General features: G+C 40.7%; 1 protein-coding gene across 1 annotated transcript; it reads right to left on the bottom strand.

Annotated features, from left to right (window-relative positions):
• Nucleotides 1–5,961: 5,961 nt before the first annotated feature.
• Nucleotides 5,962–10,795, bottom strand: eve1 (even-skipped-like1). Its single transcript, XM_041062373.1, has 3 exons — nucleotides 10,711–10,795; nucleotides 9,765–9,988; nucleotides 5,962–6,447 (listed from the first exon to the last, which is right to left on the bottom strand). The coding sequence occupies exons 1-3, from the start codon at nucleotides 10,712–10,714 to the stop codon at nucleotides 5,962–5,964; spliced, it is 714 nt and encodes a 237-aa protein (XP_040918307.1). The 5' UTR covers nucleotides 10,715–10,795.
• Between the last annotated feature and the right edge of the window lie 16,478 nt (nucleotides 10,796–27,273).

Below are 27,273 nucleotides of genomic sequence, written 5' to 3'. Positions count from 1 at the left end.
TATGACTCATATATCGCAATATTCCTCTTACAGAAATTCCCAAAATATAAACTCTGGTCCTATTCAGACCTGTCATTAACACGCATCTCCAGTGACCACATGTGATCAGATCTCACTTCCCTGCTCTATATGCAGATAAACATGTATATCATTTCTGTTAACAAAGACCAAATGTGTTGTTGTTTTTAACTTGCAAGAGGCAGCAATGCACTTTCTGTTACTCTGCTGGAAATTAAAAGCAGAAATCAAGTTATTCCTTGGTGTGTTCCAGGCAAACTGATTTTAATTGTTTGACAGGCTTATATCTTACTCTATCTTTACTCTGAATCTATCTCCATCAGCTTTTTGAAATGTTCAGACGTCCTTGACAAAGCCAGCTTACAATATTTGAGAACACGAATCAGTCTATACATCCTCTCATACAGGGGCCGTCTGTAGAGTAGTTGGTCCAGGACGTTTCAGCTCACATTCTTCACCTGTACTTAGAGCTGTGCTTCTTCTAGGCCTCTCTCTCTCTCTCTCTCTCTCTTATCTTTCTCTCGTTCAAGCACAGAGATATGGTAATTTCAATCTATTAATCAGTTTATTGCTTCAGCAGCAGTTTCTGTTTTGATTGGAAAACTCCATCAGACCACTGAGAACCACAACTAATCAGTGCTACCAGGACTAATATGAATCAGGCCGTAGAAAATATTTTATTCCACTGAGTAAACATGGCAGATTTACTATAAAAGTGACATTTAAAGGTACATTTATTTCTCTAACTGGATTTCGACTGAAGTGCATTTTTACCATTTAGAGCATATTACAGTATGTCGCCGTACATTTCAGCGAATGGAAACAGGAAAAATAAAGCTTGCCGTGCAGTGTTGTGAGACATTATTATGTGTGAAGGGAAATTTTGATTTAAAGCATATCAATACCAATTTAGAAGACATATTTAAAGGACTGAATACTGTTCACTGTTGTAGCATACAGAAAACAGAAACATCTGAACTCCATGCAGAGAACTTGTCAGGGCTGTATGTTCGCTCAGAAAACGGCAATTAAGTAAATTGGTTTCAGCTTTGCGATTTTCCAGCACAGCAACCATATCACCAACCACTGAGAAAAGAATTCAGAAACACCACTGGAACAGTATTCACTGTGTTTTTTCCTTTGTACGTTAGCTGCACTTTTAATCTCTAAATGTATATTTTTTTTCAGTCTAATACAGTGTAAATCGTATTTTTCCTCCATCTTTATCCTTAAGTCTAATGCAGTAATAAATATCTGTCAAATTTATGAGCTCACATTAAAATGTAGTGATTAACTTAATCATGCTCTGTATGGAAGCAGGAAATAACCTAAAAAAAAAAACAGAAAACAAAGAGCTGTATAGTGTTTTCTGTCAGTCCTGTCAGAGCTGCGGAGCTGGTCTGGTTGTTATAGGTGTTGTTTTGAATTGAAATCCATTGAAATTTTTCCAGTCAGTCAAAGTATGAAGCTGCAGTGCAATTTTTTTTTTTTTTTCTTGCCAGATTTTTTTCTGGCTTTTTGATTTTCCGTGAAAATCACATCATAAATTTTGACACACACATAGCCTGAATTCTTACAACATAAATAAAAAAGAAATGGTAATCTGTTGCTTTTTCTTGGTCTAGTATTTTGTTTTGTGCAGGCCTAAGAGACATTGTACATAATATTCCTGTGGGATTTTCAATATGAATAAAATGTCTGTTTTAAATTTTTCACTGCAACTCGATATCTGATGCTTCTGTCTCTCTCTCCCTTTCACACACACACACACACACACACACACACACACACACACACACACACACACACACACACACACACACACACACACACACAAAGACGTGCATTCATTTCCCGGAGACTCATCCTAACCCCAGCCATAACCACTGCTTGCCTAACCCTAACCCTAACCTTCACCACTAACACAAAAATCAGCTTTTCTCACTTGGGGAGACAGCAACTGGAGACAAGCTGTCCCTAATTAACTGGTCTTCAGTCTGACACTGTTTTGAAATTCAGTCTGAGACAAACACTGTTTCACTAACAGCAATTCATGCAAATTGTAACTGTATTGCTGGGGTTTACCATTGACAGTGACCCAGTTTCTACTTACTGAATGGAATCATGCAGCAATTGAAGCTGATCTGATTGTAATGGCCTTGGTGTCTAAGGCCACACAGGGAGGCAGGAGAGGCTTCAACCCCCAGATAAGGAGCTGTCAGCGAGCACAGAACTGTTGAGCCCTTGTTATGGATGATAGATTAGACTGCTTTTTGCTATTTGCTAATGCTGTATTGTGAAATATTTTCTGCATTATATTTTAAATGGACTGCTTTTGAATTTTAAAGTCAGATGTTACAGTGCTGTTGAATACAAGCTTAATATTATACAATAACAAGAGTTGCTCGTAGTAGTGGTAGGGTGTGTGTGTGTGTGTGTGTGTGTGTGTGTGTGTGTGTGTGTGTATACATGTGTTTGTTAGGAACCAGAATACAGACATACCCATGATCCCCATAGAAATGAATGGTCGTGGAGCTACTTTTCTCATCATTTCTCCCAGAGAGGGTGGTTTTTCTTTTTCTTCTTCTTTTGGTATCTCTTCACCTGATTATATAATCACTCATTTGTTTTCATCACTTACTGTGTCAAACAGTGTTGACAAACATGACCTGTGCTGGCTCTTTATTAACTAGTTTCACATCACAAAGTGACAGTCTGTGTTCGTGTGTTCACTCAGGTCCTAACACAGACAAAAAACATCATCTTCCTTCTTCTGATAGTCTGAGTGCAAATGGTGTCTGCTCATTAGTGTGGATGAATCCTGAACTAATATGTTTTTATTATTCCCTCGACTGCAACAGTTCAGTTAAAAACCAATGTAAAACCATGTGTCGTCAGAGCCATTCAATTAAACACGTTTTCAGAGTGGAGCCCTTCAAAAGTAGAAACATGAGTCGGTTATACAGAGGAGTGATCTCTGTTGGTTCCTTAGGTTGTTTAATTGTATTTGCTGTGCAACTTGACCCAAACATACAGGGAGTGTGTCTGTGTGTGTCTGGGGCTCTGGGTGTGGTGTCAGCAGGCAAAGACAAAGCCTACCTCTGTACTGTAGAGTTATATATGGCTGTGTAACGTAACAGGATCTGATGTGAAAGCAAAGGTCAGCAAACTGAAAAAAAAAAAAAAAAAAAGTCAACATCATACAGACACATTATTCCAGTATCATCACAAACTTCAAGTAATTGTTCTTAAAAATGTTAAATATCAGTCACATATTAGGATTATTTCACAATAAGCATTGACATGACTTTAAAGGGACATTGCTCTCTGATATCAAACATATTGAATTTTATTTTCTCAAGTTGTACCATCCAAACATTTTGGCTTATTCGTGTTCTCTCTGAGAATAAGCTGGAATCAGGATGTGCTGAGCACAGCTTCACCTAAGGACTGTAAACATACAATAAACAAAATGTACAAACAACAATTTGCTTGTTTTATGTGCTGGACTGTTTCTTGGCCCAGGACCAGTTGCCTGGCAACCAGTGGAGTACTTGATGAGCTTTAGAGTGGCTGGTATACGCTCATTGTTTGGCCTTGGACAGAGTCAGGCCAGCTGTTTGCCTCTTCTTTAGTCTTTAGTGGGGCTGACAGGATTGGATGACAATTTATCCCACTTATATTTTTAAAAACATTTTGCACCTTCATTCCTGTTAATAAATTCATTTTAACATAATCATACAGTGACTGAAACCCTGCACAGTACAGCACCATACTAAGCCTCTAGGCTCTGTCCTAACTAGGAATGTAATGGTTTTTTTTTTTTTTTTTCTTTTAATGAAATGTAAACAGCTATGAACTCTACTCTCCTTACCCTGATATAACCCAATGTGTCAGTGAATGCTACGCAAAGCTTTATAGTTGTAACAATAAATAAAAGCAGTAGTCTGTCGTATTACAGCAGAAAACAATGATAATCAGCTATGTACATTAAAGGCTTCACTCAGTGTAATTGTGCTTTTACAGCCACTTCAGCATTTACTTGCTTGTGTTGCTTTTTCTTGGTTCAACTCCCTAAGAAACAGAAAGATATTTTATGTGAACCTCCTCAAACACTCTGCTGTCCGCTTGTTGCGTTGTCTGCATCTCACCACTCCATGACAGTGGGGGGGGGGGCACTCTTAAAAATCTCACAGCCTGTGTGTGAAAGGTCTAAGAACAACAATGCAGTGAGAAGTGACAAAAAAAAATGCGACACGGAGAATCTGAGAATCTTAGAAGGCGTTTGGTTTACATTAAAGTGCAGAAATTCTCTAATAGGCTCATTGTGAAGAGTTGACCACCAGATGTTAGTATGGAAACAGAATCAAAGGCAGTTAATCAGAAAAGAAGACAAAGACTGTTTCTCTTCAAGGAGACACAACCAAGTGGTAACATCTTTGCAGATGGTTGAAAATCATCTGAGATCCTGGTATTTAGCAGGATTGTATCTATGCTCTTTTCCTACAGAAATAATAAAGACTACTCTATGTAAGGAAACGAAGCCATCTTCTCCACGCTGCAGTGTAGTATCTTGGAATTATGTTTCAAATCTGTAGATCACAATTTGTGTCCACTGACAACATTTAGTACCAATGCAGGAAGTAATGGGTTTTTATATTTGTGGAGAAGAGGAAAATAAGAGTTCACATCCTGGCACTAATTTAAGGAATAGTCCACTGATTTTACTCATCAAATGAAGTTAATCCATCAGGAGAAGAACGTCTCATCTTGTGAAAACAGTTGTATATTGTCTTCTGTAGCTCTGGAGGGAGGACTGCCAAGTCTAATATATGTATATTAAATATACGATAGAAAGCCTGTGTTACAAACTCAGTGCATGGAGTTTGAAAGACATGGCCCTTTACCAGTCAGGAAGGATCTAATGAAAGATGCTATCAGGTTGCATTATGGGAAATGTAGGATCTAATGTTTGATCATCCTAGGAATTAGAAGTCAGGATGGTTCAGCAACAGCTGCTTTGATTTTTGTCCATTGTTTTTTTATTTGTATTTTTGTCCATTATGTACTGATTATGAACTGATCAGATTGTGCTGGTCAGAGGTTAAAGGTCAAGGTCACTGTAGCTTCACTGCTGTCTCCTTCTTGACACCGACATGATTAGAATTTGGTTGTACCCATACTGTGGCCTTAAGGTTTTCCTAAGGTGTGTTCAGACTGAATCCATAGCAATTAAGAGTGACAGCTGCATACAAGATGAATGGAAATGGCATCCATGTGAGAATGTTCCCGCCTGGCTGAAAGCAACTAGGGCTAAGCAAGGACACCTCTTCATGAGCACGCAGAGAGCAGAGGACAGAGAAGACAAACTGGGAGAAAATAACAGAAAGAAGTGAAGTTTGAGCCACCAGGCTAACATCTGTGTGGTTAGCAGACTGTACAGGATGAATAAAGACAGATTGTGGAAACAAAAACAAAGTGAGACCAACATTAGCTTGGCATGCAGTTTGAAAGCGTCCTCGGGCTGGCTGTGTTATCCGAAAGGATTTCAATTTGGCGTGTTAGCACTGCTACCGAAAAGAAAGTTTGTGCTCAGGCCGAGAAAATGATTGCAGGGATCTCCAACACGTTTTTGTCATCTAATAAAGGTTTGCTTCCAGTTAGCAGTGCCGTGGGATTTTTTTTGTTGTTGTTTTAGATAAGACCTTTGATTTGCGTGTTTCCAGTTCCTGTTTTGAGGTGCTTGAGAACTGTGTCCTATATTCAGAGTTGCATCTGAGCACATCACACTCTGTAGTCACTGCTGCTGTTGCAGCTTGGCAGGCTCCTCCATGTAGACAGCATTAACTGAAGTCATAGTGAGTGTACTGCCATTTGTTTGCAGCGGCTTATTAGACAGCAGTTTGACGACTTTGGAGATCACAGCTCAGTTTCCATCTGGATTTACACTATCTCTTCTCTCCGCTCCAGACCAGCAGGCTGGATGTTGGCCTTGGGACTACGGGGCTGGCTCAGTCCCAGTGCCTCCCCTCTGGCTTTAAGGAGTTGCTCTGGTCCCCAGTGCAGACAAAGGGGACAGGGGCACGAAGCCGGATGGTGCACGATACTGGCAGACGGGTAGAGGGCTGCTGTGGTCTGAGGCAGCCCCCCTGGCCTGTTGTGGTACTGGGAGAGGCGGAGTGCATCCAGGGGCCTCATGGGTGCACTGTAGGGACTGTGAGCTGGGGAGGCTGGCGAGGTGAGAGCCAGGTGGGAGTAGTGGTGAAGGGGGAGGTGGGGGAGATGGGGTGGGATGAAGGGGTATGGTAAGGTGGAGGAAGGAGAGGCACGGCCTATAAAGAGCGCACCCAGGGGGTCGACGAGAGGGTGAGGCCAAGGCAGGGAGTGTCTCTGGCGTTTATCCTTCATCCTCCTGTTCTGGAACCACACCTGGACACAGGGAAGGACAGAGGAAATGGTGGGTGGAGTCACAGTGGGCCTCCTCTGTGGAGATGCATGCAACGTCTCACACAGCTTCCTAACTAGCTTGCCTAACAGTTTTTTATATTAGGTAAGGACAATATGATCTAAAATCTACGCCGCAGTAAGTGACGTTGACAGCAGTGGTCATGTCAAAGTATCAAGGAGGATGGATGGGGGCACAAAGCAGAGACCGGGGTGGTGTGCTGTGTCCTACCAACACATTTAACCATGATGGCAACCTTTCAGAGCGGTAACCTGATAGGTTTAAATGACATAACATTTACTGCATCTTAAAGAGCAACTTAACGCTTTAAGAATAAGCACAACGCCCCCACCCACTCCCCCCTGCAATACCACATGACTGCTGACACTGACACCCCCCCACAGCTCTGTCAGACCTCCTTTTCTATTATTATTCCAGTGCACCCCTCTACATTGGGGGTGGAAAAGAATAATAACTTTTGTTGCAATCAACACAAGAATGTATAAGGTCTATCTGCACACGGACAACTTGTTGTAAAAATTCAACTAAATTTATCTAAATATCCTAATTACATTACTCTGCACCAGATAAAGTTTCACTTCATTTTGTCAAGTTCATTTCTGTTTTTCTGAGCTGCAGCTGGCCCGACGTCTCCACCTTCTGAAAACTTTAAAGCTGAGGCTGACAAGTTGTCTGTGTGTCTGTCCTCAACTATTTTACCAGCTCACAGAATCTCCCGGAAAGGCTGTGCTTCTAAAACGTCAGGTGGCAGCGTTTACAAGGCCTCGCCTCGCATTCCTGCTCTTTCATAAAAGACCCTCCAGTAGTTGCCAGAAAGGTGGGTGCATTTACTGCATATTAAAGCTGCTGCATTGGGTCAGCGGGGCCTCTGCGTCAAATGTTAGATGCTGCTAAAGCTGTCACTACTCAATCTTCTGTGCTGATTGAAACGACAAATAAGAGGGGGAAGGTGAAAAACTCACATTCGTGGGAAATGTCAAAGGGGTGTTGTCGTTTGTCATTAGGTGAGTAGCTGCCACAGATTTTTCACTTTCTGGTTTGACCTGCTTGGTTTTGATTTTTTTTTTTGTGAAACTGTGAAGAAACTGTGTGTGAACAAATGAGGTGAGACAATAGGATTTCATAAGGTCTTAAAATCAATGAAGGTGGTATATTATCGAGCAAAAGCAGTGTTATTGTTCTGAAAATTAGCGTAGCATAGCATATAGATGAAAAGCATGTGGTAACAGTTAGCTTGGCTTTCTCCAGAGGTCAAAAATGCACCTCTAATACTCGCGAGTTAACATTTTATATCTTGTTTAATATGTTAAAAAAAAAAATGTAAAAATGATGAATGAATTTTTATTTTTAGCAAAAGATGCACAAAAAAACACAAATTACTGTTCTGGTTGTGTACAGATTGGACAAACCAGATTTAACTAATTAAAAAAATAGATGGACATTTTAAAAATATATTTATTTGCTTTCTTACATTTTAGCAGATATGCCTGTTAGGTTTTATGCCAAGAGTTTGATGAGAAGATGAATACCTCTCTCATGTCTGTGCAGTAAATATGTTGCTAGAGGCAACGGATAGTTAGCTTAGCTTAGCACAAAGACAGGGAATCCAAAGTCAACAAAATTCTCTGTCAAACACCTCTAAAAGCTCATTCATGAAGACATTTTATCTCTTTTGTCCAATCTGCATAAAAAGACAAAGTAGAAGAAGAACAGCTTTCTGTTTATTGGGGGATATGTACTGAACTTGACCATGACCAGTTACAACCAATACTGGACAGGCTACCTGTGTTCTCCCTCCTTCAGTCTTAATGCTAAATGCTTAATCCAGCCCAGCTCTGAACTCAGTCGCACTGGTTTGTGGGCCGACCAAACTTTCAGTGCACACCAACACTACAACTACACACACACTTACGCAGACTGAAGAAGACTATCTAGTGAAAAGAGAAAGTGGAAAATCATATACACGAGATATTGTGTAGGGATGCTCACACAGGTTAGATGAGTGTGTTGAGACTGAAGCTAAACTTTATCTACTCGAAATTTAAACTTACGCTAAAGTAGGTGACCTGAATAAGGCAGCAGCCACGTTAAGGCCCTAATCATGTCAGCTCATGTTGTTGTGCTTCATCAATTACAATTTAAATTTACAGTGCATTCTTGAACCTGTCAGTTTGAGTCATATTAGGCAAAATCTGGACGTATCACAGTAGAAAGGTACAGGTGTAAATAATTAATAAATAGTAAATCACTGAACACTTCAATACACCAGAGCCTCTGTCAATGTTAACTGTGCTTCTCCTGATGTGACAAATCAAAATGTCTGCTGTGTAAAAGGACTGTTCAGGAGTTTCTAGTTTTAATCTTGACTTGACAAAGACCTTACAAAACAGATGAAAGTGCCAAAGCCAGTGTGCGGACGTTGAGTGGAGACTGTTTCTGTTAACTACTGTTTCCAAGGTCAAAGATCAACTGTCAGTATAAACTTATAAGCCGGTGTTTTCACAATAATGGAAGTTTAAAACATCATGGCAACAGAGCAAATTTCATCTGCTGATGAAGACCATGTTACATGATCAAAAGCAATGTGGGAAAGTTTGCCTTGAGTAAAGGATATTTAAAAAAACAAAACAAAACAAAACTTTCAGTTAAATCATGTAAACACATAAACAAACCAGTTGCCACACAATAAGGTTGCACAGTGGCCTGTTTTGCCTGCAGCCCTATCCTCACTGACCTAATGAACAACCTAAAACCTCAGGGACCCCCTGGAGGTCCCCAGACCTGACTTTGAGCACCGGTAGTTAATAGCAGATTAGAGTATTATATTAAAAATGATATTAAAAATACAGTTAGGATGATGGTCTAACTGTAAAGCTCACCCCCTGTGAATGATTAAACATTAATTAACTGCTGGGATCATTTATAGTGATGTTGAGCTGAGCAGAGATTTAAAGTCCAGTAAAGTAAATATGATATCTGCAGTGTATGTGGTTATATTCTGCAGTGCATCAACCATGACATCATTTTAACAAAACATAAATAAAACAAAAGACATAAAAGAAAGAGAGGGCTTATTATTTAATGTTATAGGTGATCGGTCTGAGTAAAGTTTTTGTGTTATTGTAACTTTTCTCTAACTTTTCATCAGGAAGCTACTGCATGAGTAGAACCCAGTGTCTTCCTAAGCATTCAGTAATATTAATAGCCGCTGTTCAGGTACTAAGCTTTTCAGGTTTCAGGGTAAAAGGGTTAAGCTGCAGGGCTTGTTCAACCACTCTACCTTTATCGTCGTCTCCGGTAAGTTGAGCGCCGTGGCCAGTTCGCAGCGCCGGGGTCTGGAGACGTAGCTCTCCTTGCCGTATTCCTGCTCCAACCGGGACAGCTGCTCTCGCGTGAACGCCGTCCGGTGCCGCCGACTTTGGTCGAGCAAAGCGCTGCGCGGGCACGGCTCCTGCTGCTCCTCTCCGGCGACGGCCGCCACCGGCGTCTGTCTGCCCTCCGCCACTGAAACGGGTGCATAGAGAGGCACGAGCTCACACCAGGCACGTGGGACGCGCTACAATAAGGCCTGATATCATTATCCCGAGAGAGGTGAACTCACGATTTTCCCTAAGAGAACTGCTTCTACGCCCTGCGACTGATGACATGTTTCAGACACAGCTGTAAAACATTGTTAAATAAACTGAATTTTTACACTCTCTGTATCTGTGATTGGTGTTGACAGAACTTTTTTTTTTCTTTACTCCAGAATCCCAGATAATTCTGTTAGGGCCCACTGTACATGTCTATGTCTGTGGAGGAGGTTTTGGCAAACAAAATAAACATAGATATTGTTTAGACCATATGATGCGTAAAACAGGAGGTTCGCTGTTATAACAATAGTTTATGGACATGTCTGTATGTCCAGTTCATGTCAAAGGGAAAAGTTAAATACTTGTCCACATATCAGTTTATCATATGGTCAGATCAGAAGAAAATATATACGCAATGATGAAACTTTTTACACAGAGCACTGGGAGTCTGTGGGACAATGAGGACATAAAAACTGGTGTCAAAAGTATTAATCACATGGACATTTTACTCCACTGTTTGGACAAATGTCTTCTTTACTGACTTTAGTTCCTGTTTGTTAACTGTTTGGTTAGGTTTGACAAAAGAAACACGACATTAAGAACTGATTGAGTCACAGTGATAACAAAGTTTGTTCAAAGACAACATGTACTCACACATCAGGCTGCGTCTCTTTTGGATGTGTAGAAATGAAATGTCCCCTCCTTGTTTTTTCACGGTGGTTGTAAGAGGTTACGTCTTGTGTCTTGTCCCCTGCGGGCCCACAGGCGGCTCCGCTCCGCTCCAGTTCAGAGGGGACCGCTGAAGATGCGGACTGCAGTCTGACAAAAACGGATCTCCCTGACACTCTCTCTCACACACAAACACTTCATTCAGGTCTGTTCAGACACTCAGGGAGAAGATGAGGTGTTTCTGTCTCAACACCCCCCCCCCCCCCGTCACCCCCCCATACACAACACACCCACCGCCCCGCTACTGTCTGTGTTCCCCGGGGCTGCTCCTCTCTCCTCCTCTGTCCCTATCACAGGCGCTCCAGACGGGCCGTGGTGTGCGCGTCGGCCCGGCGCGGCGCCGCGGCCCAGAGAGGTGTTAAATGTGTTTAGGGCTAAAGCCTTTGGTCTCCGTCTCGGCCTTTGTACTTTTGTTATGGAGAATTAAAGACGCACAGGCAGAGACAGCAGCCAGACCCTCATTGTTCTCCGCCGTTTGATGTTTGCGGGTTTGGAAGTAAATCATTACAGGCCTAATGGCTCCAAATTGGCCGAGGAGAAGCACGGGGGAGAGGACTTATTAATTCATATAATATTATGACTGAAAATGCCTGTATTATAACCCATACGTATTTTTAATCATCCATTTTCAGCCTTGTGATTGTTGCGACGAATGTTATGGATTCACTTTTGGTGTATTACTGAAGTCGACTATTTTTTCTTTTTTCAACTTGATTTTTTTTTTTTTTTTTAGGGTCGATACATTTAAAAAAATGCGTTATAAGTCAAGTACACAAGTACCTTATTTTGAAGGGGGAAAAAAAGACTTTCAGTACTTTTGTTATGGAACAAATCGGCTGGTGGTTCTGATTTTGAAGAAATATTCTGATCAGGTTTTTGAGTAATAACCAGTTCTGACTTCACAGAGCAGATTAATTGAGCTTCATGGAGCGTAATAGCAGAACAGTATCTATCAAAACGCTGCCCTGTAAGTGCACAGCCCTGCCTCTGGTGCACAAGCTGACCCTTGAACCTGTGTTTTGGGGCTTATTATGGCTATAATCTGTTCTGATTGTTAATCCAGCGGCCAGATGATGATAAAGAGGACAGGCAGAGGACAGAGACAGACAGACGCCAGGTAGGGTGGAGTCACTGTCACATGGAGGAAAGTTATCATTAAAAAAAAAAAAAAAAAAAAAAAGAATCAGAGTCATTCTTGAGCTGCCCTAGATGAACAGTATTAGTATCTGTTTTAATACTTTGCTCTGTGTGAATTGCAGTGGAAGCTGTTGTAGAAGTAAAAGCCCTGTATTTTTTTAATATCAGAAATTCTTTTTTTTTTTTTAATGCAGTAAAAGTTTAAGTACAAAAGTATTAGCCTCCAACTATAAATAAAGTACCAGAAATAAAAGTAGTCATTATGCAGAATAACCATGTGAGAATAATGTATTGTGTGTTATATCAAGGATCAAGGAACTTTTATTGTCATACCAGAACATTTACATGTTATGGCACGAAATTAGTACTCAGGTCCCAGTTTAAGCCATCAAGAGCATCTGATCACTGATGCATTCATGTATAGATCACTTTAATGTTGCAGCTGCTAAAGTTGAGGCTAAATTTTTAACACTGCTGGGTTGCTTATGAATTTCCTTTCAATAAAATCTTGTCTATACATTTATAATAATGCAACTTATTTGTTAATTATATCCTGTGGGCTTTTATTGTTAAAATTTTTATTATTAAAATAAAAGCCCATTAAAAAAAAAATCATGTAAATATGCACTATGCATAAATAAATTCCTTTTGTTTGTCAAGTCATTCACAGACAAAAGAATGGACAATAAGTCATCCTGCAGAGAGATGTAACCTATGTTAGGGTCAGTGTACCACACAGAGGGTGACCTCCCTCTTAGAGCTCTTATGAACATAAAACCGCTACAACAGAAACTCAAATAGACTTATTTGGGATTTGGAGGGAGTTGTACTGTCATCACCAGCCAGACATGGAGCACAATAAAAAACAAAATCCTTTGTATTTCACCGTGTTTTACAGCTGGAGTCTCTTAGAGCTTCAGCAGAAGTAATGCATCATTTTCTGCAGCAGACTTCTGAAACATGGCATCACTTCAAAATCACTGTTTATAAGCAATTCTTATAAAATTAGCTGGGGCTATGAAGTGTCAATGGGACAAGACAATGTTATTATTGTACATTTACCAATCAATAAGTGTCAGAGTGAGAGCCAGCTGCTGATCATGTTTGACAGCGCTCTTCCACCAATTTAGCATCACACTTCCTTAAAGTAAGGTTACAAGAGACATTTGAAGCTGAATGGTTAAAATGAAGATGGAGCACAGGCAGAAATGTCCTGACTTTTAGTACATGCCACATGCAGCGGCTGTCCAACAAAGTTTTATCCATCCACCCCATACCTCCTGCCTATGAGGACTTTGTAGATCTAAAACATCAAACTATTCCCCCTTTACTCCTGATGGACAGGAACTATAATTGCTATGGTTGCTAGAGGGTGCTCAATCAAATGCTCTGTGTGCTGACTGATGCTGTTGTTCCTCTTGGGAGGACACTTTCCTTAACCCTTGTTGACCCCACTGACCCACCGGTGGGTCAATTAGGACACATTCATACTCACAGAACACCATTTCAAAGTCTGCTAAGGCTACCAAAGACACCATACGGGTCTCGATAAATTTGAGGGAAATGTATTAAATAACATATGGTCAACAGCCTTAAAAACTACTTTAGAGGAAATGAAAGGAAAGCTGGTTTTTAAGGGGTTGAAAAATAAAAGAGGACATGAGCACAGTCATGATGTGCCAGCTGATAGGAAGCTTTTGGTGAGGGTGTGACTTGTGTTATCACGCTGTAATATTTCTGGGTGATAGACTCAGCGTCTTGCTCGGGGGACACTTCCTCAGGAACATACAGCAGGGTCTAAACTCCTCATCCTCTGACTCTGTCTTCACTCACAGTCCAGTAGCTTGCTTTCTGTCCCTTTGATAAATCCAAAGTTATTTTTTCTCTGTCTTTGTGGTGAACACATCAACAATGTGAAAATGGTTTTCACGTGTGTGTGTGAATATTGGTGGTTGGAGAAATGCTCTGACCTCAGTTTGAGGTCATGGGAATAAAAGGTTGGGGGGGGGGGGGGGTCTGTCAATTAGAGGGATGAAGTGTTCTGTTCTGTTGACTGATCAAACCCTCACACTCTGTCTTCTTCACCATTTTCATATTTGTGGAACAATGCACATGTTGCATTACTCGTAGATGTGACATGTGTTAAACATATGCAACTAGGTTCACATGCTGCTATACTGTTTGGGAACTTACAGAAAATATGCGTTATTGTCCCTGAGTACACCCACATTCTGAATGTGTTAAGAATTAAACAACTTAGCAGGGGTTTGCGCAACATATGCTAACATCTTCATTTAAAATTCAGGTCTGAAGCAGTTTTACTGTGATGGCAGCCTGTACCAGTCCTGCCTCAGTGCAGTGGATTAACGACCGGCGTCCCTCAGTGACACTTTTATTTTTCACGATGATGGCTAACAGTTCGGTGTGGTGTTTTCTTTCCAAGGCCTGTTCTGAAGCTCCGCTCATATAGTTGGAGATAAGCCAGCTGACTTAACTGCATACACTGTGTTCACATCTTGTCCATACATCCGAACTGAACTGTCTGCTACCAATCAAATGAAACAGCATTTTAAAGGGGGGAGGTTGTAATTAATTAGCTCTTCATCCATGTCTTTGGCTTCCTGTACCTTCATTCTGACAAAAAGACTAATAGAAAACATTTGTGGGATCTTTAAGCCTTGAAACACGTCAGAGGTCAGTGTGGTTCTGTAAGACCCAACAGAAGACAGTTGTTTCCATCTTTTTTTGAGGATCCACAGTTCAGTCTGTATAGTCTGTAGCACCTAACACAACAACTACAGCTGAAGCTTGTGGGAATGCCATTAGTTTTTCAGGTGCTTGGTCACAAACTAAAGTATTGCTGATGTATTGATGATGGTGCTAGATGGAAATTTAAGGGATCAGCAGAGTGTATCCTTAGGGGAAAATGAACGTGTGCATGGAATTTCATGATATTCCATCAACTAGTTGAAGAGATACTGCAGTCTGGACCGAAACAGTGCACAGACTGACCAGTACATTGCTTGTGTCAAGCTATTTACACAACACATGGGTGTGGGATGGCTAAGGTTGGGGAATAATTGTATTCAGAGTTTAAAAACACTATTTAGTTACAAGGTGTAAAAAAATGCAACGGGCTGCACTGGCTGGGTCGTGCTGTTTTACGTACCTTCATTCAGGAAATACAGTGACAAATCCGTGAGTCGGAAAGGTTATCAGACACCAAAGCAAAGCGGCACGATTTAAAATACTATGAGACATAAAAGGTCTAAAAAGATATCAAAGTGACAATAATTTTTTCGACAATCTCCGGCACACATTCCTGGAATTTTGTCATAACAATCATAATTCACATGACCTCTAGAAGTTCATGTCAGGTACCCATAAAATGGTTTACATGTCCCGTGCTGTTGTTTTCCCTGTGAGGACAGTTTTAATGTGCATCATGTAAATATGACATTTCAGAAGATCCTTCATTAAGATGAAATACTTACATTTAACAGGCAGTAGGCTTTAACGAGGCTCTGAGAGTTAAGCAGTTGTGTAAAATTCAGTAAATTCTGAGACTGAATTTAATCTTCTCACAATTCTGTTTGAATTTGATGTTCAAATAGAATTGGATTGTCTGTGTTTAAAATAGTAGGTGGAAAGTTGCCTCTCATGGGGCAGTTAGGGACAGCATTGTGTTTCTCATTGACTTTGATCATCCAGATTTCATCCAGATCCGATTCCTACCAGCTGTTATTTTTACACTCTTGTTTCAGCAGTCATTCGCTAACACCTGGCAAGTGCTTTGCTGCACACGTGTCTCAGTAGAGCAGATCACTCCCACTGTGGGACTGCTGAGTGATGTGGGCCTTATTAGAAACACATTCAATGCAGAAGAAAGAATAACTTCCCAAACAGACACCTATTGAGCACATATTTCTCTGAGAAGGATAAACAGCTTCATTTGTGACTGCGCATACCAATGAGATTTTTTTGTTGGCTTTGATTTAGCCTCAGCACCAGGACTTTTTAGAGATGTAATGCTTTCCATTGGTTGCTGTCGCACTCTGCCAAACCCTGTTATCCCAAAGGATTGGTAGTTTTGATCAAATGATCAAAGTACGCAGTTGTATCTGTAAAACATATGGATAGTGAATCTGCTTTATCACCACACTCTGTTATTGTACCATCCATACTTGTGCTGAGTCTGCACTTCAGTAATCACTTCGAGAATAACCCAAACTCTGTTCATGATTTTGCTGTTGCAGTTTTGCCTTTGGTGTTGTAAGACTGTCCACTTTCTATCACCCTGCCTCGCCTGCTATTGCTGAATTACTGATATCCTTCAATTATCAGTCGTGACTTGTTACAAACTTTGAATTCTTTGACCTCTGAGGTGTTTTCATAATGAAAATATCACTAAACACAAAGGAAGATGTTGCTGCAAGGCACAGCAGGATTGGTGAAGAAGATAAAATCCAAACAAGTAAATTAATCACTATGCTGCAGTCATGCTGTTTACATAGAGTGGGTGAACATCCCATGATTTTGACATGGTAGTGCTTAATGCATCATTCTGTGGCTACCCATCTCATTGATCTTGTGGTCATCTCAGATACATGGGAATTAATCTTAAATTGGCTGTTTACATTGTGTTATATGCACTGTAGCTGTAGCAGTTAAAGGAATAGTTCAACATTTGGTGAACTATGTGAAAAAGTTGAGAGTTGAGAGAGATGAGGAGATTGATACGGTTCTAAGAAGTCGGGTAGCTTAGCTTAACCGAAGGACTGGAAACAGGGGAAAACAGTTAGCCTGGTTAGGTCCAATGGAAAGCAGTTCCAGCTTCCAGCACCTCTGAAGCTCACTGATTAACAGGTTATATTTTGTATGTTTAATATGAACAATTGCATGTTGTTATGGGAATTACAGACTAATTGAACAGTGTATTTCTGGACTGGGAGCAGTAACTTCCCGTAGTCTTGGCATCGTTATAAGGTTGCCAGGCAACCATTGTAGACCAGCTACTGGCAGTAGCTTCATATTTACTGTGACTGCAGGCTCATTATTAGATGAGATTATTCAAACAGGTTCACCATTTTATTCTCTGTCGTGACATTCATGATTCTGTACATCCCACTGTGGATGGAGCAGCTCTCACATCTAGAAATCTGACTAAGTTTATTAGTAGATTGAAACCATGACAACTGAGAGTTGAGACCAGGAGTGAGAGTTGAAGTCCTACACACTTCAAAAATATTATTATTATTAGTCTTATTATTATAATGATTATTCAATTCCTGCAGGTTTCACATGGAGACATACGCACCCCGTCCCCCCCGAACACACACACACACACACACATTTCCTTCTCCCCCTCTCTCTCTCTCTTTTCTCTCTACCCAGCAGGCCAAGGCAGACTGAGAGTTTTTCCCCGTCACTGTCTCCAAGCACTTGCTCACGGATGAGTGTTGGGTCTCTCAAAAGAGTACAGTCTGGACCTGCTGTATAGGAAAAGTGCCCTGGATAACCTCTGTTATGATTTGCCACAAAAAAGAAACTGACTTGACTTGATGTGATTATTATGAAAAGAAGCAACCATGACTCATATTTCAGACACACTGTCAGGACTGACGTTATAGGTTGAGAGGACACAGGCGCAGAGTCAGGATTCAGGAGTATCAACGCGGTTTAATCAGTCCAAGGTCGGTATAACAGAAAGTCAGTCCACGAAGGCAGAGGTACAACAAGGGTTAGGCAGCTCGAGGTCCAAACAAATCACGGCAGAGGTCATACACAAATAATCAATCAGAAACGAACGCTGGAAAGCTTGGTTAGAACACAATGAACACGCAAGACAATCTGGCGACAAGCGCAGGGAGGACGGGGACTTAAATACATCAGGGGGAGGAGAGACAATTACACACAGGTGAAACACATTAAGGGGGGAGGGCAATCAGGAGGTGGAAGGAGCACACGAGGAGAGGGAACTCAAGACACCTGGAACGAGAGGGAAAAACAGTGAACAACCGGAAACTACAGCATAACCAAAAAATGAAACAGGAAACACTAAAATGAAATAAGACCGCCCTGGCTCCCAGGGCGAAACCTGACACACACAGCAGGTTTCCATTATGTCTGTTTTATTCAAACTAGTCTTGGAGAGTTTTAACTCTCAGACAGTGCACAGTAACAACTCTGCTAATGAGCTAGTTTTTTTAAAAATACTTAATTTAGTCTCTGTATCTATAGTTTAGAGGATGAGAATATTAATTGATAACAGCCTCCATGCATAGTGATAATACCTGCTGTGTGTGTGTGACTGAAGCTTTCATGTAATTAGAATTCATTAAGAACACACTATGACTGAGATCACTGTGATTAATCCCTTAGCCCATCATCACTGATCCACTCCAGTGTTAACAGAAGAGAAGATAAGATGGCTGACCATGCTTCCAGTGCTAAACACATCAGTGAAGTCACATGTCACACTGGCTGGATATCAGCGTTACTGGTGACCTCTCCCAAGCCGTCTGGGAGAGAGCATTCTTCACGCTGAAATGAACCGAGCAGCTCCCTCTGCCTTGACCATGTGTGGTTCTTATTGCATGCATCCGTTAAGATGTGCAGCTGTTCATTTTTTTTTCCTGTTTCAGCTGACTCTGCTGTGGATTATAGTGCCTCCCAGATGTGATGTACTGTTTGCTCAGTAAATCTCAGGGCTTTGTGTTAAAAGTCAGTGAAAGCAGCTGCCGCTTTGAACAACAGCAGGGACAACACAATTCATTATCTCTAAAAAATGTGGGACTATCACGAAGCAGCATTTTACAAGATGTTGGAAATAATTATATTATCACCATCGCTGCTGTAGCTTGCCCGTTTCTGGCTTGTTGTGTTTCTTGTTTGCTCAGTTATTTTGTCTGACCTGACCTCTGCAGTGGCTGGAGCTCTGGCTCTGTTGCATCCCTATTGTCCTACTGTGAACTCACGAGTCTTTTAGCTCGTTGTTTTGGTTTTACAGCCTGCATTTCAGGAAAATTGTTCTAAAAACCTGGTGTACTCTGTATCCACTGTACCTGCTCAGCACCAAACAGCAGACAGGCACTGTCAGAGACCAGCTGGTGGACATAGTGGAGCATTTAGCAGCTAAAGAGTCAGTCATATGGCAACATTGGCCATGAAATGCATTGCATTGCATTGCAACAACTAGCAGTCAGTGGACAGCCGGAGACAGATCAGGGAGGACATACACATCTGAGACCAGAGACCATTTTAGCACCCTATATATTAATTTTTTAACTTGTTTCTCTGTCTGATGAGACCACTCAGGAAGCCATTTTGTTTGTTGTTGAGGCCTCAACTGGAAACTGGCAAAAGAAAAAAAGCTGTTTAGTTTAAATTCTTTCACATTGATGGATATGTGACTGATTTTTTTTTTTTTTTTTTCTTACTAAGCAAATAACCCTCATTCCTCGGGATAACCATGTATATATATATACACACATGTATTATGCATGGAAGCATAATCGTTACATGGGATTTTCTCATCACAGTAGTTGTATTGTTGTTTCTCATATCATGATGTACCCTCATAAGACTGACTGAATGCCATCTTATGATCATCTAATTAAGAAATATGAAGGGGCAGAGCATCGTTAGCTCGATTACGCTACCGTTTACTTTCCTCATCTGGCTTTGTTTTCCTTGTTCTTTTGCATGTGTCTGTAGATTTATAAACACAATAAGTACAATAAAGAATATCTATTAAAAAATAAAAAGATAGCAGCAGCCAATTCCAGTACTGCAAACTGACCTGGCCTGAAGTTTCCTGAAAGACAGAATGGAGATTTGAACAGTGAAATAATTTATCATTTTACAAGTAAAACAAGCAGGAAATATCTTCCTCAGGTCTTCTTTTTGACCTTCTGTTCATATAGTAGCAGCCTCTCAGTTTCTATACATACAGTGGGGCAAAAAAGTATTTAGTCAGCCACCGATTGTGCAAGTTCTCCCGCTTAAAATGATGACATAGGTCTGTAATTTTCATCATAGGTCCACTTCAACTGTGAGAGACAGAATGTGGAAAAAAAAATCCAGGAAATCACATTATAGGATTTTTAAAGAATTTATTTATAAATTCCTGTGTAAAATAAGTATTTGGTCAATAACAAAAGTTCAACTCAATACTTTGTAATATAACCTTTGTTGACAATGACAGAGTTCAAACGTTTCCTGTAGGTCTTCACCAGGTTTGCACACACTGTAGCTGGTATTTTGGCCCATTCTTCCATGCAGATCTCCTCTAGAGCGGTGATGTTTTGGGGCTGTCGCTGGGCAACACGGACTTTCAACTCCCTCCACAGATTTTCTATTGGGCTGAGGTCTGGAGACTGGCTAGGCCACTCCAGGACCTTGAAATGCTTCTTATGGAGCCATTCCTTCATTGCCCACGCGGTGTGTTTAGGATCATTGTCATGCTGAAAGACCCAGCCATGTCTCATCTTCAGTGCTCTCGCTGATGGGAGGTTTTTGCTCAAAATCTCACGATACATGGCCCCATTCATTCTTTCCTTATCAGTCGTCCTGTCCCCTTTGCAGAAAAACAGCCCCAAAGCATGATGTTTCCACCCCCATGCTTCACAGTGGGTATGGTGTTCTTGGGATGCAACTCAGCATTCTTCTTCCTCCGAGTTTTTTCCAAAAATTTCTATTTTGGTCTCATCTGACCACATGACATTCTCCCAGTCCTCCTCTGGATCATCCACATGGTCACGGGCAAACTTTAGACGTGCCTGGACACGTGCTGGCTTAAGCAGGGGGGCACGTCTGGCACTGCAGGATTTGATTCCCTGTCGGCGTAGTGTGTTACTGATGGTAACCTTTGTTACTTTGGTCCCAGCTCTCTGCAGGTCATTCACCAGGTCCCCCCGTGTAGTTCTGGGATTCTTGCTCACCGTTCTCATGATCAGTTTGACCCCACGGGATGAGATCTTGCGTGGAGCCCCAGATCGAGGGAGATTATCAATGACCTTGTATGTCTTCCATTTTCTAATAATTGCTCCCACAGTTGATTTATTCACTCCAAGCTGCTTGCCTATTGTAGATTCACTCTTCCCGGCCGTGTGCAGGTCTACAATTTTGTTCCTGGTGTCCTCTGACAGCTCTTTGGTCTTGGGCATGGTGGAGTTTGGAGTCTGACTGTTTGAGGCTGTGGTCAGGTGTCTTTTATACAGATAACGAGTTCAAACAGGTGCCATTAATACAGGTAACGAGTGGAGGACAGAAGAGCTTCTTGAAGAAGTTACAGGTTTGTGAGAGGCAGAAATCTTGCTTGTTTGTAGGTGACCAAATACTTATTTTAAGCAGGAATTTATAAATAAATTCTTTAAAAATCCTATAATGTGATTTCCTGGATTTTTTTCCACATTCTGTCTCTCACAGTTGAAGTGTACCTATGATGAAAATTACAGACCTCTGTCATCATTTTAAGCGGGAGAACTTACACAATCGGTGGCTGACCAAATACTTTTTTGCCCCACTGTACTGTTTGATTTTGAGAGATTGAAATCAAAAGCTTATATTTACTGTTGATGTTTTAGTCAGTTAAACAGTTTCTGTTCTCTGAATCCTTCAGAACAGAAGAAGGAAAGTAAATACAAACCAAACTGCAGGACAGAGTCAGAAATGCTGTAACTGACAGCTGTTTAACAGTGTAACTGTGTTTTCAATGTGTGTTTTTTTGTTTTTTACAAACATCCACACAAAACAAAGTCAGACGTCCGTACTGGGGCTCTTAGTGTGAGCCAGGACGATCACCTGGGCTGCACACTGAGGCACAAGGCTCCCTCCTGTTGGCCACTGAGGGAACAGAAGCTCACACAGAGAGACCTGCCATCACAGGCCTGAGTGAGCAGCAGGTCAAGTTCCGAATTTTATTTATACAGCCCAATATCTCAAATTTGCTTCAAGGGGTTTAACAACCTGTACAGCATTATGACACCCTCTGTCACCCTCTAGTGAATTACAGTATCAGTGTCCTCACAGTGTCCTCACAGCACTCCAGTGCTCCTCTGTTTTAAGCGAGGTCAGTGGAGGCCTGACAGGAAGGATTCTGCTTATTCTGTAGCAACGGGGGCAAATCAGAGCCAAGTCACCGGGTGTGATGCAGACGTCAAAGCCTGAGTGGAAAGTACAAATATTTCACATATGATCTTGAACACCTAAAAACGGTTATTCATTTGAATGGTAAATTAATAAAATGCTGTATGTGTTCTATTTTGATTTTTCTGTATCAAATCTAATTTAATAATTGTATCTTATTATATTGTATAATTGTACAGAGGGAATGATGGGATTCCTAAAACTTGGACATTTGTAAACCAGCTGATTTTTATTTATTTATTTGCAGCTGGACTCAGAACTGAACAGCATTCCTTTTTTTTTTTTCCATGAATTTTGCGCATTGTTAATAAAGCTTTAAATAAGCTGTACATGAAACTGTTTTGAATGATGTGACCGTGCTGAACAGCCACAGGACAGTAAAGATGAATCCTTCTACGTCGAACCGTTGGAGGAAAATGCACATTCATTACACACTGTTCAACCTTTGCCTCCTATTTTGTCTGATTTAAATAAGAAAAGCTTCCTGAGGTCATGTGGATCAGCTCTGTGTTATTTATCTCTTTCCAGGCTGCTGTGCATGGACACACAGTCCAGTTAGAATGTTGATTTAAAATATTATTTAAAAAAATTAGATTTAATTAAAAAAAAAAAAAAAACATTGTAACTGTGAAATATAGATATGGTTTTTGGAGGGTTTAGCTCAGCAGCACCTTGTCGGATAAAAACACTACTCTTCTACTGTTCATTTTTTATCCACATCAATAATGTGTGCGTCAGTGAGTGCACAGCGTATAGAGAAGAATGTACAGTGGACTGCTGTGACAAATGACCCTTATAACTAAAATAACTATGAGTTCAGTTTCTTGTGGATTTTCTTGCGTGGAAAGATAATGTTGGTTTTTAGTCTGGACCCCATGTTCATCCATGTATTCATCATGTTCATTTCCGTCACTCAGGAACTGACCGAAGACAAACAGGTAAATCAACAGTCAGACAATCCATTCACGACCTCACTCACCAGCATATTACTACTAAAATGGTGAAACTACACGCTGTTCCCTTACTATCTCTAGTCCACTGTTTATTCAGTCTTTAAGCCTTAATTACATTTCCGACTTTAGAAATATAAGAAAGCCCGTTTCTCCTGATCATAGTGGATAATGGAACTTTTTTTGTTCTACATTGGCAATTCTTAAATAATAAATAAAGACAAAGTATAAGCATTGAAAGAAAGAAATAAAATATGAATTCATACGTCTTTTTTTCGTGGTGTAGGAAGCTCAGTTCAGGACCACTTCACCTGCAGGACACGCACCTTGACGCACGTCGCGGTGAAAAAGAAAAAGATCCGACATTGATTTTTTTTTTTTTTTTTTTTTTGGCTCCACTCAAATATATCAGCTTTATAATATACTTTGATCCCTAAACACCAGACGGATTTTTTCAGACTGAACTTCCGACTGATCGATCAACAGTTAATAAATTCTGACTCTGACCTGTCATTTTATTCTGGAGGTGGCTTTAACGGAAGACAGAAGTGACGGCAGCTGGTTCAGTCTCCTGTTTGTCTCCTGGCCTGTAACTAATGACTGTTTCACTTTTCAACGAATATGCTGATTATTTTTTATGCCAACTTTATTGACATATCCTGAAATCACAAATCACAACCCCTGGAACAGCAACAGAGGAGGGCTCCCTCTTTTTAGGTGGACAGACATACAGTTTGTCCAAAAACTCAGAAATACTCAGTTTACTGTGATAGACACAAAGCTGAAGATATTCACAGGGAGAAGCTAAAAACACAAATTTAAAAAATCAATCTTCTAAACAGACGTAAGTTCCTTAGGCTCTAAGCTTTATTAATACACAGATCTTTAGAGTACTACTATTAATAATAATAAATAATAATAATTCTGAAGCAGGACTGATCCCTCAGTAGGAGCACAGCAGACTCAGACTCAGTGTGTTTTTACACTATGCCCACAGGACGTCATCAGAGTAGTCACTCCTTCTGTTTTATCAGTGACATGAGGATTAAAAATAGTCATGTATTTAAATATGTAGATGAGAAACAGCAGACATTTTGCAGAATGTTTTCTCACAACTAAATCATGTTTTCAGGATTTTGAAATCATCAGGGACAAATTTCATCTCAGTGATCAGACCCACTGAGGAAGGACAAAATAACAAGACGGTTCTGTTACATATGGGCCTATTAGCATTATCAGCTGAAGTAGGTCTTGATTTTACTCTTAAAAAAAAAAGAACTACCACCCTACCCAAATGTGCACACACACACACACACACGCACGCACGCACGCACGCACGCACGCACGCACGCACGCACGCACGCACACACACACACAACTGCTCTTCTCTTGTTAAATGCTCAACAAGGTCAAGTTCAAGGACACAAGACACAATGAATGCTAAGCAGCACCCTGTGTTAAAACCACATATGCAGATAATTATGTAACTAATGCATGTAAATAATGTAAACGACAACATTTGAGTTAAAGTCTGGGTGATATGCATGAAATGAATACTGTTTTCTGATTGAGTAAAAATGTGATAATTACAATTATCACAAAGGCCGGAGCTGCACTGTCATACATCACAGTAACCACAAGTTATCACACAAATCACGTTAGAAAAATGACACATTCTTTAACTTTATATTAAGATTTGCTCAGAATGATTCAATTAGACAGAAGAATTCATTCAAACGATAAGTCAGAGATCACTTCATCACAGTATGTTTCCACTTAAAGCTGATAATCATATTGAAGGATTCCTTCTGTCTGTTCACTGTTCACCTTGATCAGACTTTGTAATCACAGCAGGACAAATAAAGGTTATTTGTCTGAATGAGCTGCTTCATCGAGCCTGCTTCTCATCAGTCAGCTGATTTATGCTGCTGAATTTCTTCTGTCTGCATGTGGCTAATATCGTCTGAGGATCATTTACTGAGTCTGAATGGTAGCTGATTATTAAGTGTGCAGTGGTAATGTGTGGCCATCATCTGAGACGGTAACCATCCACATGAGCACTGATCTATTACTTTGTATGAGCTGTCTGAGGCAGGCTCCATCTTTAAATAGACCGTATACCGCCCTGCAGGGATCAGGCCTTTATCTGCTGCTCCGGGGGCAGAGGAGATGTTTGTGGAAAAGGTTTTAGATCATGTATTATTAATAATCATCGTATTGGTTTAAGCTTTCTTGTCTGTTGGTCTGACAAAGCAAATTTTGAGGAAGAATTCAGAAGTGCATGGCAAAGCAGATTTTTCTTCTTCTTCTTCTCTGCCGTCTCTGCTGCTTTTCTGGGCAAATTACAGCCTCTATAATAGAGTGAAACCATGGACTGGAATGTGAATTGCATCACCTGCATGCTTTCATGTGTGTCCTTGTTCCATACGAACCAAACACAGACCTAAGTATAAAACACAGAGCTCTTACTGGTCAAAAACATCCCAGAGCACCCTCAATGTGTAACAATCCATGTTAGTGTTAAAGTCTTATTGATCCAGCCACACATAAAAGTACAACCTGTGCTGTTTGAGATAAATAAACTAAATTTAAATCTCTAAAGTGTTAAAATCAAACTGCCATTCAGATTTTCATTAATCTGTAACACCAGAGCAGTACAGGGTTCAGGGTTCAGTCTCTGCAGTGCGACCGGTACACTCACTTTCCACTTGGCCCAAATCAAACTCACTCACTCAGTCTGTTTTCCTCCTCAGTGCTTCTGAATGTACCAGTAACTATAGAGGAAGAGTTCCAGCATCTCTGGCTTGTAGAAAAGTGAACTGTAACCTATGATTCAGAGAGCTGATGCCAGGATGGAAGCAACCGAGTATTCATCAACCCACGGAACAGTTTGCATATCGTCAGCACTCCGCTTTTCTGCACCGGAGGACATCAAAGAAGACGAGTGTAGGAAACGAGCAGCCGGCCAAATGCTCCCAGCTTCAGGTTTGTTTTTTTGTTTTTTTTTGTTTTTTTTCATGACCTGATTTTGCACAGGCATCAGATGCTGGCAGTTTAATGAGACACACTGATAATGAAGTACAGAGCTGAAGGAGAGGCTGGCAGGTTGCTGTGTGCTGCGTGGAGAGCAGAGCAACAACCAGGCCCCACAATGGCTGCAGGCGAACACACACACACACAGGTTTACACGGTGGCCTTTTTACCCACACACTCACTCAAAGCTCAGTAGCTCAGGTTCAAACACTATACAGGAAGTTACATTAGTAAATTATAAAATGAAGCCATATGACTGACGTGACACCTGTTTTAGATGGACTTGGAAAACAATGAATGTGTTTTATAATATATTCTATATTTTTTAATTCACTTTTGACCTTGGTGACAAAAGACATGAGGAAGACCACATGTCATGGTCTTCCTCAGCAACACAAGTATGCTCAGTTGTCATGGAGATGACTCTGTCATCAGCACAGAACTTTAGTCAGTCCTGTATTTAGTTTACTGGAGTGGGTTGAGGTGAGGGTAAAGCTCTGGTAAAGGCTGTCCCAAAAAAGGACACTTCTGTAGCCCCCGCAGCCTTTTCCCCCCCTCACTCTAATGTCCCACTGGTTTCAAACTGGTTTCAAACAGTCCATTCCCACGTATGTCCAATCTAAATATTCTCTTTTGCAAAGACGTTAAAAAGAAAATGTCCCCTTCAGATATTAAACAGTGTATTGGTGACATCTTGCTGCTCCGCAGGTTTCAGTGTCTGTCCCTCAGATTCTTACCAGGGTGGACCATCAGCACTGATGTTAAACAGTCATACAGGGAGAAATCTAAATCTAAAACTAGGCACAGAGATGATTTAAAACCTTTACCTTTTTGTTTAAATATATCTATAAGGCACACAGGATACAGGGCAGACTTTGACAAGTTCTGCTGTGGAAACATTGGAAACAGTGTAGAAGAATCTGGTGGTAAAATTTTATATGTTCAACACACATGCACAAATATCAACAAGATGTGGTTCTGGCATCAGAATGTTAGGGATTCTTTGAAATGGCAGAGAAAAATAAATATAGCAGGTAAAATCATATGAACCAAGATACAACCAAGTGAGAATTATGGATTAATATATTTTGAGGAACAAAGCTCAGCATAGTTCTTTACTTTTTTTTCTGGTGTATATGTTTTTCAAATCACGTTACTTATTGATCTTCTTCTATCAACTTGTATTGTCATGTGTCTTTCACTGTTTTTAACGTGGTTG

This window comes from Toxotes jaculatrix, chromosome 18 (assembly GCF_017976425.1).
Source record: "Toxotes jaculatrix isolate fToxJac2 chromosome 18, fToxJac2.pri, whole genome shotgun sequence".
NCBI classification, from domain to species: Eukaryota; Metazoa; Chordata; class Actinopteri; family Toxotidae; genus Toxotes; species Toxotes jaculatrix.
Note: the sequence above shows the minus strand (reverse complement) of the source record. Positions and strands in the feature narration are given on the sequence as shown.